The sequence below is a fragment of the Sciurus carolinensis genome, chromosome 2 (genome assembly GCF_902686445.1).
Source record: "Sciurus carolinensis chromosome 2, mSciCar1.2, whole genome shotgun sequence".
NCBI lineage: Eukaryota > Metazoa > Chordata > Mammalia > Rodentia > Sciuridae > Sciurus > Sciurus carolinensis.
In genome coordinates, this window is record NC_062214.1 from 1,850,361 (window position 1) to 1,862,503 (window position 12,143).

A 12,143-nucleotide genomic window follows, 5' to 3' on the forward strand; every position below is an offset into this window, starting at 1 on the left:
TGATGTTGGCAGGTCCCTGACACCACGCCTACTGTGGGCAGCCTCCTTAGGCTTAGGGTGACCGCTTCCTGCTGCTCAGCTGGCGGAATGTCACAACCGGTGGACTGTCTCCCTGTTCTATGGACGAGCCGAGGCAGCTGAGGTGGGCCAGGGCCACGAGGAGCGTACGGGGCCCCAGCCACTGAGGCCAGGTGTCCTCCCCAGTCTGGCCCAGGGCAGTGGGAGGAGCCCACTGCACACGTGGGAGGAGGCGTGGAGGAGGCCCTGGCAGGCCACGGGAGCCGAGCACCCTCGGGCGCAGACTCAGCCACTCACCCTGTCCTCCTCTGGGAGGTCCACCCTGCTTACAGGGTCTTCAGCGTCAGGGTTTTGCCCTTGGTGAGGACGAGCACAAGGGGCTCCAGACTGCTCTGGACACAGAGTGGCCCCGGGGAGTGCCCGGAGCCCCTCCCTCTCTCTTCTCCTCCAGGCAGGGCCTGCGGGTTCCCCTGCTCCCTGGAGGTGACGCCATCCTAATGCCACCTGAAGGGTTTGGGCGTGCAGAGCCAGCTCCAGGCCCAAGACCTGAGGTCACACAGCACTCTGCTCAGAAGGGCCCGCGCGAGGCTCAATACGATGCTCTGATCTCAGCCCCTTGAAATTCTCGATCGATTCAGGTCGAGGGGCCTGCATTCCACTTTCCAGCACGTGGGATTGTGTAGCTGTCCTGGACACAGAGGAGCAGAGCAAGGTCCCGCCCTGCTCACCCCGGGGCCACACCAGCAGAGGCTGCAGGTCCTGAGCCGGCCTCGTCGGCGGGGCAGGCTTTCTCTCAGTGGGAAGCTTCTCGGGATGTAGAAGACAGCCCGAGAAGACGCCGGCTGCAGCTGGACACCCCCAGCAGGAACACCAGCCTCACCAGTGGCCCTGCAGAGAGCTACCACCTCCCAAAAGCAACTCAAGCAATTTTGGAGACACGTGACTGACAAGAGCCTCATTTCAGGAACAAATCAAAGAGCTGCGATTGGGGCCTGGCGTCAAGGCCTCCGGGAGAAGAGGAGTTGGAAAGAGAGGGACTTTTCAGGCCAAGGAGCTTTCTCTTAGAGACCACGATAATTAAAAATTAATCTGCTAATCTTGGAAAAGGTGAATTTAATCAGCAGCGGCCTCCTCATTGACCCGTGTGGAGGCAAAGTGCCGCCATAGCCGGCCAGCTTCTGAGGGGGCCACCAGTCGGGCAGAGATGGCGGGCGAGCAGAGACCTGAGCCGCACACAGCGGGCTGCGGGTGGGTGGAGGGCTGCAGGGGCCGGAGTCCTGTTCACCAGGGGCAGGACTGCACCTGTCTCCTCCCCACTCGGTGAACGGTCAGCAGCCCGGGGCCTGGCGGAGCACCCTCTAGACTGGGCACAGCCCCCATGAGTGTGTTCTGGGAGGGCTGTGTGCCCTGGGGGTGGAGGTCAGCAGGGGAGGACAGGGCGAGGGGACGGAGCATGTGTGTGTCTGCCTGAGCACGACGTCCACGTGAGCCTGTGGAGCTGAGAGGGCCAGGAGGCGGGCGCTTCTCTTCTCCAGGGGGACTTCAGGGTGGCCCTGGAGCCTCAGCAGTGAGCAGAACCTTCCCTCTTGCTCAGAAGGACACAGTGGCTTCCTCCAATGCCCTGGTTCCCGAGGGAAATCTCTTCCTCCGCCAGCTAATAAGACCGTCCTTCCCCTTTACCTCCTCTCCCTGACCCTAGCCACCACTGTCCAAGAGGCAGCGTCAGAGACGTGCCTCCTGGGCCAGGTGCAGAGGTGTCCTGTCGCCCCCTGGAGACTGGGGCACCGTCCTTCTCAGGGGCTCCAGGCCGAGGAGGATTCGGGGCCTCTTCCTCTCAGCACTATGCAAGCTCCCCGCAGCAGCACCTGTCGGCTCCATTCATCGCTCCATCCCAGCACCCGGCCCTGGGCTGGCACATGAAGCCTGAATGGATGGACAGCTGGACGGAAGGTGGGGCGTGGACGGATGGATAAGCAGATCGGTGCATGGAGGATGGGCGGGTGGCGGGTGAGGGGATGGGCAGACACACACATGGACGGCTGGACGGCTGGGCGGCTGGATGAGGGGCAGGTAGCTGTGTGTATAAGTGAACAAAGTCCGGAAGCCGGGGACGAGGTTTCTCTTGGAAGCTGCCATGTCTGATTCCAGTGAACTGGACATCAGGTGCTGTGAGCCCGACTCTGGTCCACCCTCCCTGGCTACTCACGTGGTAAGAGGCTCGCTCCTCCCGGTCCATGGGCCTGGTGACGTACATGCGGCCAGACATGGAGTCGATGCTGAAGACCTCCGTGGGGGGCTGGTCGGCGCCCACGCCGGTGATGCTGTACCGAATGGGGATGTCGTTGTCTTTGTCTGACCGGATCTGGAAGGGAGGAAGCAGGCGGCGTCAGCCTGTCGGGGACAGGGCTGTCCCCAACACAGCCACACCCGAGGGTCTTGTGCTTGATGAATTTTGAGGTGCACTGGGGACCATGCGGATCTTCCATCTTCTCTGGGGACAGGAAGGACAGTCAGTGGTTAGCGTGTCCTGTGGCCCCTCAGGTCACAGGGAGGTACAAAGTCAGCACTCCCAGGTCGGCGTCCGCACGGGGACTGGGGAGATCTACTCGGGTTGGTTTGAAGACCTGAACGTCTGCCATCAAATCAAGGAGACCGAGCTGAGAACAGAGCAAGCTCCACCTGGGTGTGCAGAGGCTTCTGGGAGCCCTTGCTCCCTGGACGGAGGCACTGGAGGGAGGGCCTGGCCTCCATCACAGGGGGGTGCCAGAGGTGGCCGTGAGCAGTGCTTGGGAACAGGAGCCGAGCACGGAGAGCCTTGTCACTGTGACCTCAGAGCTGCGTCAGCACAAGACCTCACTCAGAGAAGCTCATCGTGCCAAACCACAGCTTCGTGGGGCCTGAGCCCCAGTGCCAAGGCCCAGACGAGACCTGGAAAGAGCTCAGGCAGGCACCAGGGCCTGCGTGTGCCTGGTGTGACCAGATCAGTGGGCAAACAGAAATCTTTGGGAAGCAGAAAGGATAATTGCAGAATTAAGAACTGCTTGTCTCTCACCAGCAGCAGCCAAATGTCTGTGGAGGGGAGGGACATGGGCTGGCGCCCAGCCCTGGACAGAGGGAGGCACCTCACCGCCTGGGGCACTGAGAGCCGTGGTCCATGAGGTGGCATCTGCAGACTTGCATTCAAGCTCGATGACGGCTTAGGAAAACACAGCTTCTAAAGAAACCCAGCCTCATGGGGCCTCCACGGTATTTTATGATAAAATGGGCCATAGGGAAAATCTCACAAATATTCTGCAAAACAAAATTGACCATGACCTTTTATTGAAACGCTAAAATTAAAATTTAGTGGTAGAACTTAAAAAGAAGACCTTTTGTACATTTAGAATATGTTCTGAAAGAGCCACCAGGTCAAGTAGGAATCACAAGTGCTGTTTAAAAATATTTATGATGCTCAACAACAGAACCAGGAGGCTATGGCGGGGAGAGAGGCAGAGACTGCGTGCAGCAAGCACACACCCTCAAACACACTCGCACTTCAACTAGAACTGAGGGGGCGAAGGAAGGACGTGTGAGGCGGCAGAAGGAAGGCACCCAAAGTGGGGTGCTGAAGCTTCTCCAGATCGGCAGGGACGGTGGCGTCTGACCCTGCAGACGGCAGGTCGGGAGCCATCCTCGGGGCGTGTTTGCGGGAAACCTTTAGCAAACTTACAACTTTTTTTGGGGGGTACCAGGGACTGAACTCAGGGTTGCTTCACCCCTGATCCACACCCTCAGCCCTTTTTTCTTTGAGACAGGGCCTTGTTAAGTTTCTTTGGGCTTCATTAAGTTGCTGAGGTTGGTCTTGAACTTGCCATCCTCCTGCCTCAGCCTCCCAAGTTGCTAGGATCACAGGCCTGAGCCATCAGGCCTGGCACCTTTGGTAAATTTAAGAGAGAGATAAAAAAGAGGTTTTTTGACGTCCTGTTCTTTATATGTCACACTACCACAGCTGAGAATCTCGGTGACACTGACTGTGGCTGTGACTCGATGGGAGAGAGTGGAGATTGGACAGGAGGGAGGGGTGGAGGGAGGCGACAGGCCTCCTTGTCTGTAGGAAGCCCTCGGCCTGGGGTGGCTGAAGCTGTGACAGCAGAGGAGGAGAGACACACAGCCCTCTGGGTCTTACAAAGCCGTGAACCAGGACAGGCTGTCCCTCCAGGGGGCGAGTCACAGTGCTGCCAGCCAACCCCAGGTGCGGTGGGCATGACCCCCAGAGGGCACCGGAGCCCCTCACCACGCGTGAGCAGGGGTTCCAGCCGCACCTCTGCAGTAAGGGGTCAAGCACAGGGGCCTCCACGGAGGCCAGAGAAGAGTTTTATGATGATCTTTCCTGTTCAAGGTGTTCCCCAAACCGCAAGTCACACCCCAGGAACCCCAGTCCTTAGAAAGCTCAGCTGAGAAGGCAGTCCTCACAGGAGCCCCGCGCACTGCTCCTGCCACCCCCACCCTGGAGCAGCACCAGCCATGGCCATAGGAAGCAGATGCCCGTCACCTGTGAGTGGGAAGGAGACGAGGTTTCCTCACACAGGCCTCAGGGTCCCTGTGCGTCTGGGGTGGTGGCGGGTGGGACTGAGGTGCAGCGTGTGCTGCACATGGCACTCTCCTGCTTGTGCACACAGCACCCAGGCTTCGAGGAACCTGCTGGGGCCCCCGCTGCACCTCCTCACCCACCGCCAGGCATGTGCTGGTCAGGCTTCAGGGAAAAGGACCAGAGAGGAAGGTCCGTCCCTGTGGGTAGCAGGGACACATGTGCCCAAGATGCCTGGCTTCCAGGTATGAGAGCCTGGGCTCTGTGCCCACGGGCCTGGGCATTGCCGGCAGAGGCTCCGGCCAGCCTGAACGACCCCCTCCTCTGCAGGGGGCCACGGGGTAGTGTCCCTCAGAGGCACCCTGGCAGAGGCACGGTGTCCCCCTGGTCCTCTGTGAGCAGGACCTGAGCGGAGTCTCACAAAGCCTTGGCCACCAGGCGAGTCAGGATGGGAGGGAACCCTCCTCCCGCTGGCCTGTGTGACTGTGCTCCACGCTGGCAGAAGGCAGAGACCAGCCCACGGAGCGGGAGGAGCCGTTGCCTCCCGGGCTGCAGCGGGGGCGCGGGAGGCCTGCGTGGACTGGCTTGGGACGCGGACACAGCAGGACCTGGGGTCTGCTGCTGAGTCGCCCCGGACCCCAGGGACACGCCAGCCGGGGGAACCTCCAGAGGCAGGCAGGGCATGGACGCGAGGGTCGCCAGCAGCCATGGAGGATGGCACTGGCCCATGGAGTTGCTCCTGCCACGTCCTCAGGCTGAGCTCCCATCTTTCACGGGAATTTAATTACAGAACTGCTGAAAAGATCCCGCCACATACTTAAAGATTTTATTTTTGAAAAGAAATCTCATTATGTTTTGACCACTGGGCCTCATTTTCTTAATTCTTCAGGGCTGCTCGGCGGTGCCTGCTGAAATTCACGGGCAGTGGGCGGCTGCGGGCCGGGCGTCCGTCCGGGGCTCTGGGCAAGGGCTCTGGAAACGCTCAGAACTCTCCACGGGGCGCCACGTAAGGAAGAAATACTGTGCAATGAATTCACTAGATCAGGGGGAGCGCGTTCCCCTTGATTTGTGTCTGGAAAATGAGGAAAACATCACAGGAGCCCGTGGCGGGCCGGGAAGGAGGAGCCAGGCAGTCATTTCCAGCACACTCTGGCTTTATGGTGCCTCCGAGAATCAGCCTCTTTGCATTTGTTATTAAAGGACAGAACAGATGGTGAAAGGTTAGTTTAAAGTGATGTCTGCATTAAAATAACTTACGGCGCCGCGATTCTGCTCGCCCAGGGACTTTTGCGAGGCCGGTTCTGTCCTTGGGAAAGGCTGGTAGGGGGTTCCGGCAGGACCAGCCTGAGCAGGAGCAGTTGCCGGGCTCCACCTGAGGCTGAAGCTGAGCAGACCCCACGTGTGGCCCTGTGCTGTGACCAGCGGGCTCATTCCCTGAGCATGCCGGGGGCGCGGGCTGCAGGCAGGAGTCGCATCTGGTTTCCACTAGAGACCCTCGCCTCTGGGGAGAGACCCTTGACCTCCATCATGGGGCCAGAAGGGCAGCAGGACCACACGGCCCTGCCTGGCAGATCATCTGCCACTGCTAGAGCCATCTCCCAAGGGGACACCTCCAGTGACAAACACGCAGAGGGTGTGGGGACGGGACAGGGAGCAACCCAGAGGGAGTCAGATCCACCCTCAGCTATTTGCTCTTGTACACTGCCCTGCACATTTCCTGAGCACACGGAAGCACACCGCACACACAGAGCACATGCACACACAGCCCCTCACATGCACACACAAGCCCACACATGCACACACAGACCCACACATGCACACAGACCTACACATGCACACACATAAACATGCACACACAAGCATACACAAACACAGCACACACACCATATGCACACAAACACGCCACATGCACACACAAGCACAGTACACACAGGCAAATAAACACAAACATACAACACACACACTTCACAGAAACACATGCAAATACTCACAAATATGCATACACAGACACACACAGACACCAAAAACAACAGATAAGCACACGCAAACACACAAGTGCACTCCCACGCGTGTGTGCCCCACCACCGGCCCCTCCCCGGCCCCCTCCCTGCATCACCTCCTGGAGAAGTGACAGCCTGTGGCTGGCGGCTCTGCCATCAGCTGCCTCCCTCAGTCCTGCATTTCAAAACGATGCTTTTACACTCCTGGGGTCAAGTTCTCCCGCCAGGGTGTCGCTCCTGTGAGGACTTCGGGGCCTGCTCCCTGCTCTGCATTAAACCTGAGGTCCCAGGAAAACAGGTGCGAACCCTCGGTTCTGTCACTTGTTGGACCCTCGAGCGGCCTGCGGGAGCCCTGAGCCCAGGCAGCTGGGCCGCCTCCTCCTGGCGCCAGCTCAGGCAGGCAGCTTTTTCCTTGGCCCCGGCCGAGAAAGGCAATTTTGTCTTGAGCCCTGACTCTCGCGGGAGCCCAGAGGTAAGATGCGGGTTGCTCCTAGATACATTTGCAGCTTCCCAGGGCTTAGTCGGGTCTCATGTGACGCTCACGCCTGTGCTTGACTCTCATGTTGCTTGTTTTCCCAGGCTTCTGTATCTGCGCTCTTGCTCCACATAGAGGGCTTCCTCCTCCTGCCTCCCTCCGCCTGCCTCCCTCTGCCCCTCGGGCCTTCCCTTCATTTCTGAGCACTGAGGATGCCCCACGGCTGCTCTGGGCCCTGGGCACACAGCAGGGTGGTCTGCCCCAAGAGCGGCCCGCCCAGCCCAACACCGTGGGCTCAGCTGGTGCCTGGTGACTACTGGATGAATAAATGAATCAAGGAGGCAAGGTCCAGGGACAGGGTGGACAGATAGCCACTGGGTCACCACCACTGTGCTGCGGGCGGAGGGAGGGTTTTGGAGGAGCCGCAGCCTGGAGATTCGGAGGACGAGAAAGGGGCAGTGTCGCGGGCAGTGGTGAGAGCAGGCTGCCCAGCCCAGGCTCGGCACGCTGGGGTGCAGGGGCCAGGTGGGAGCTCTGAGCCGTTAGCTTGTGCGGGGACAGGAGGGGCAGGAGGGAGTGGGGACAGGCAGGAGGAGGCACCCCCAGGCTGGCGGTGGGCATCACCCGCAGCTTCCAGGCCCCGCTCTGCATCCTTCATCTCGGGGCTCTTTGCTCAGATGCTGTTTCCAGCTGACCGTCCTCACCAGGCCTCGCAGCACAGCCGTTAGCTCTGGCACCAGCATGGGGGTCCCGAACGGGAGGGGCCAGGAACCTACGCCCCGCAGCCCTGGAGGGCCCCAGACGACCACCAAACCCGAGTGTTAGCCCCATGGCCACCACGCGCAGCCCGCTGTGCTGATGGAGACTTGGAGGCCCGGAGAGGAAGCCTAGGTGTCCACAGCTAACTAGGGATCGGGGTCCAGTTCCCTCCGTGGCACCGGTGCCTGTCCAGGGGCCTCTAACAGCAGAAAGCACAGCCTACCGTTCAGATGGGAGGACTGCCTGGTCTTGGAGCCTCCTCAGGGTCTCACTCCAGCCAGCTCTGCAGAACCGGCCTGGGGCGTGTGTGCTGGGTTTGGGAAGCCCCAGGTTTGAAGTCACCCTAACTCTGTCTACATTTCTGGGTAGAGCGTCACTTAATTGCTTTGGAAAGTGAGCATGAAATTGTAACCCTGTCTTCAGTGAGACACTTGGGACTTTGCGGCAAAGCTTAATCTCAAAGCCTTTGCCACAGCACCCGGCTGGCAGCAGATTCAGCAATGTCAGAACTTCTCGTCAAATTAATGGGACGGACTTGGGCACAGTGACTGTTTTCACTTTCCCCCTTCAACTCTTCCTGAATCACGGAACATTACTTGAAGGGGCTCAAAGATGTTTGCATGTCTTGCATTTTATGAAATGTTTTCCAAGCACGATGAAATTCAGCCTCCAGCTATTTTCAATTAGGTTCTTGTAACGAGTAGGAATCCTGGAACGCGCAGCGAAGAGGCACTTGCTCTGTGGCATCCTCTGACGTGGACTCTATCACACATCACGACTCACAGTTACTTTGCATTTTACAAATTAGGAAAAGTCCTCAAAGTCATATGAATACAAATGAAAGCCACGAACGTGCTTTTATGAGCTCTGCCTGGCGGGCAGGAGCGGGCGGCCACCTCGCGAGGGTGGCCTCAGGCTGTGCCCTGTGAACGAAGCTCAGCCCTACTTGGTGTCTGCTGTGGGGTTTGAGCGGACTCGACCACAGAGCCACCATGTGGCAGTGTCCCTGCCTGCCCTGCTGGGAGCAAGGACTAATATCCTTTTGGGGGTCAGTGATCCCCAACTGGAGGCAGTGTGGGGTCACAGTAAGGCCCCTGCCTTCCCTCGCCACAGGGCCAGCAGTGTCTGTCTCCAAGAGAACTTGGGTCGTGGCAAGTGTGGCCGGTGGCTTCCTGGCAGTGCCAACTCCCTGCTGGGGGTAGGTAAGAGGGTGTGGGGAAGGGACAGGACTGGCGGAAGAGGTGCCGCCCCAGACCACGCACGCCTGAAGCCCTCCTGCGAGGGCAGACGCTGGGGATGCGAGGGGCACTCGGGACCCTGAGGGAAAGTCCCTTTAGACTGGAGGTCGGGGTGCCCAGTGGCCTGGGTCCTGGGGAGGCTGAGGCGGGGGCTGCCTGTGAGCCTGCTGAGATGCCCGCTGGGTCGGGTATCAGGGTTGAGTGGGCACAGTGCCACAATGTCAGGCAGAGGACAGCAACAACGGGGAGACCGATGGAGGCCGAGACCACCCCGGGGTGCTCAGGGTCACACTGGGGGTGGGGGGCGGAGGGCGCTCTGTCCTGCAGCCCCTGCAGCCGCTTGGGTGAGGCCCGGCTGCTCTGGAGGGTCCTGGGGGTAGGAGGCCTTCCCAGAGAGGAGCTGCTGCCTGCTCCCTGGCTTGAGGGAGGAAGACCTGCTTCCTGCTTCCTGGGAGTCGCCCTCAAGTTTCTGCACCCTGTCGGGAGCCATCAACTTAAACTAAAGTGGCTGCTTCTCAAGTGGAATCAGCTGGGCCCAGAGGTCAGCTCGCCACAGCCACCACCCGGAATCCCCCACGGCCATCTATCCGTTTAATTGACATTTACCTCGCTGTTCCACCCTCTGTTGGGGCCTTGCCTGTTCCTGGCCGTCTGTGCCATGCCCCAGTCTGCATGCATCCCTGCCCCTGCCCCCCAGGCTTGGAGGTGTTCAGCTGCAGCGGGGCCAACCCACTGCAGCACACAGTAGGTGCCCAAGAAATGCCCGGCCCATGGGGACCCAGGGCCCCTCTGTCGGGCTCCGGCATCTCAGTCCCACCCTCTCTGGAGTTTCTGGCCATTTCCTTCTTGGGTCTGAGACCTGAGCCTCCATCTCTAGATTCCAGGCACACCTAAGAGCCAGGTCCTGGCTTCCTGAGTGGTCCCCGGGGTCCACAGACCTTCCACGCAGACCAGTGCTCGGCAGGCTGGCGTCTGCGCCGGCTGGTTCTCTGCAGGGTCGCCTGAGCACTCTCAGGTCTTAGCAGCCTCGCTGGCCTCGGCCCGCCAGATGCCAGCACACCCCCTGCCACCTGAGCAGCCACACTGTCTCCTGGGTACAGAGCTACCTGGCTGGGGACCTCCGATTCAGCCCATTAGCAGGGAGCCCTGTCTTCCCAGGGTGTCCTGACCCTTGCTCTCTTGGTTCTGTCTGAAGGGGACCAAGGGCCCAGCGGTGCCTCCTCTTGTCCACCTGGGGACACGATGAGGGAGAAGTGGAGCCCCAGGGAGCTGCAGCACTGCAGGCACCTGCAGGAGTCGCCTGAGCTGGGCTGGGTCGGCTCCTGCACCGGGAGGTGCTGGCTGTTTCCTGGCTCCACGGAGGATGACGACAGACACGCAGCACCGCCTGCTTGCGGGAGCCCAGAGGCAGGAGGCCCCTGCCCTTGCCCACTGCCCCATCTGGCCCCTTCCATCCCGAGCTCACAGGCCCTGGTTCCAGCAGCACGTCCTCCTGCAAGCACCGTATTCACAATGGAACACGTCCTCCTATCTTCCTTTCCACTTATCTGCCCATGTCTCTATTTTAGGGGAGGCGGTTTTGTGGTTCAGGGAGGATTCAATTTGCTGAGATCAAGAAAAGCAAGTTCTAGCTGTTGCCAGGCTCCAGCTCCCTGGGGGGTGTGGATGGCCACGCTGCATGGAGCTCGGCTCTCGGGACCCTGGGACCACTGAGAGCAAAGGCACTGCTTGCTCACGCTCTGGCCAAGTCCTGTGTCCCTCAGGAGGACTTGGAGTGATGGTGCCATGGCCTCCTGAAGGCCTGCCTCCTGTGGGTCATCTGTAGGTCTGCACGACGTCTCCTGTGTCTGCAGAGGGGGCGATGGCCCACGGTGCTGTGGATCCGCAGGTCAGCCTGTGAAGCTCGACACACCGAACCCCATGAAGATCCCTAATGAGAGGTGCTGACTGACCAGGTGGTCAACTGTTGAGGATCTCCGGTCATTTCTGAGTTCAGAGAGGGCAGCAAGGGCTGAGGGAACACCATGCTTCCCCTTCAGGTACACAGGCTGCATCTGCTGTGTGTAAGAGAGTGACTGGGGAGACAGGCAGGACCCAGCACACATGGACACGCTACACACTGTCCTGATTCCTATCACTGGTTCTTCATCAAGCAGTTTCAAGAAAATCCAACTTGGGGAACCATCATATCTCCTCCTGGGTCTAGAACTACTCAGGTCGGTCCCCTCCCGAAGTGGTGATGGTGGTGGTGGAGTGGCTGCTGATGGCAGTGATGATAGTGTTGTTGATGATGACTATAGTGACAATGTGAGTATGGTGGGGGTGATGGAGATAGTGGAGGTCACGGTAGTGATGGTGGTGGTGGTGTTGATAGCAGAGGTGGTAGTTGTGATGGTGGTGGTGGTGTTGATGGCAGAGGTGGTAGTTGTGATGGTGGTGATGATGGTGTTGATGGCAGAGGTGGTAGTTGTGATGGTGGTGGTGGTGTTGATAGCAGAGGTGGTAGTTGTGATGGTGGTGATGATGGTGGTGTTGATGGCAGAGGTGGTAGTTGTGATGGTGGTGATGATGGTGGTGTTGATGGCAGAGGTGGTAGTTGTGATGGTGGTGATGATGGTGGTGTTGATGGCAGAGGTGGTAGTTGTGATGGTGGTGATGATGGTGTTGATGGCAGAGGTGGTAGTTGTGATGGTGGTGGTGGTGTTGATAGCAGAGGTGGTAGTTGTGATGGTGGTGGTGGTGTTGATAGCAGAGGTGGTAGTTGTGATGGTGGTGGTGGTGTTGATGGCAGAGGTGGTAGTTGTGATGGTGGTGATGATGGTGTTGATGGCAGAGGTGGTAGTTGTGATGGTGGTGGTGGTGTTGATAGCAGAGGTGGTAGTTGTGATGGTGGTGATGATGGTGGTGTTGATGGCAGAGGTGGTAGTTGTGATGGTGGTGATGATGGTGTTGATGGCAGAGGTGGTAGTTGTGATGGTGGTGATGATGGTGGTGTTGATGGCAGAGGTGGTAGTTGTGATGGTGGTGATGATGGTGGTGTTGATGGCAGAGGTGGTAGTTGTGATGGTGGTGATGATGGTGTTGAT

At 59.2% G+C, this 12,143-nt stretch overlaps 1 protein-coding gene across 2 annotated transcripts in view; it reads right to left on the bottom strand.

Annotated features, from left to right (window-relative positions):
* The window catches only part of Cdh4 (cadherin 4), a 446,648-nt gene that overhangs the window by 69,528 nt on the left and 364,977 nt on the right, over positions 1–12,143 (bottom strand). For both annotated transcript variants that reach the window (XM_047534707.1, XM_047534698.1), the window contains exon 5: positions 2,225–2,380. In XM_047534707.1, the coding sequence (XP_047390663.1) occupies positions 2,225–2,380 (156 nt within the window). The remainder of the gene's footprint in view (positions 1–2,224; positions 2,381–12,143) is intronic.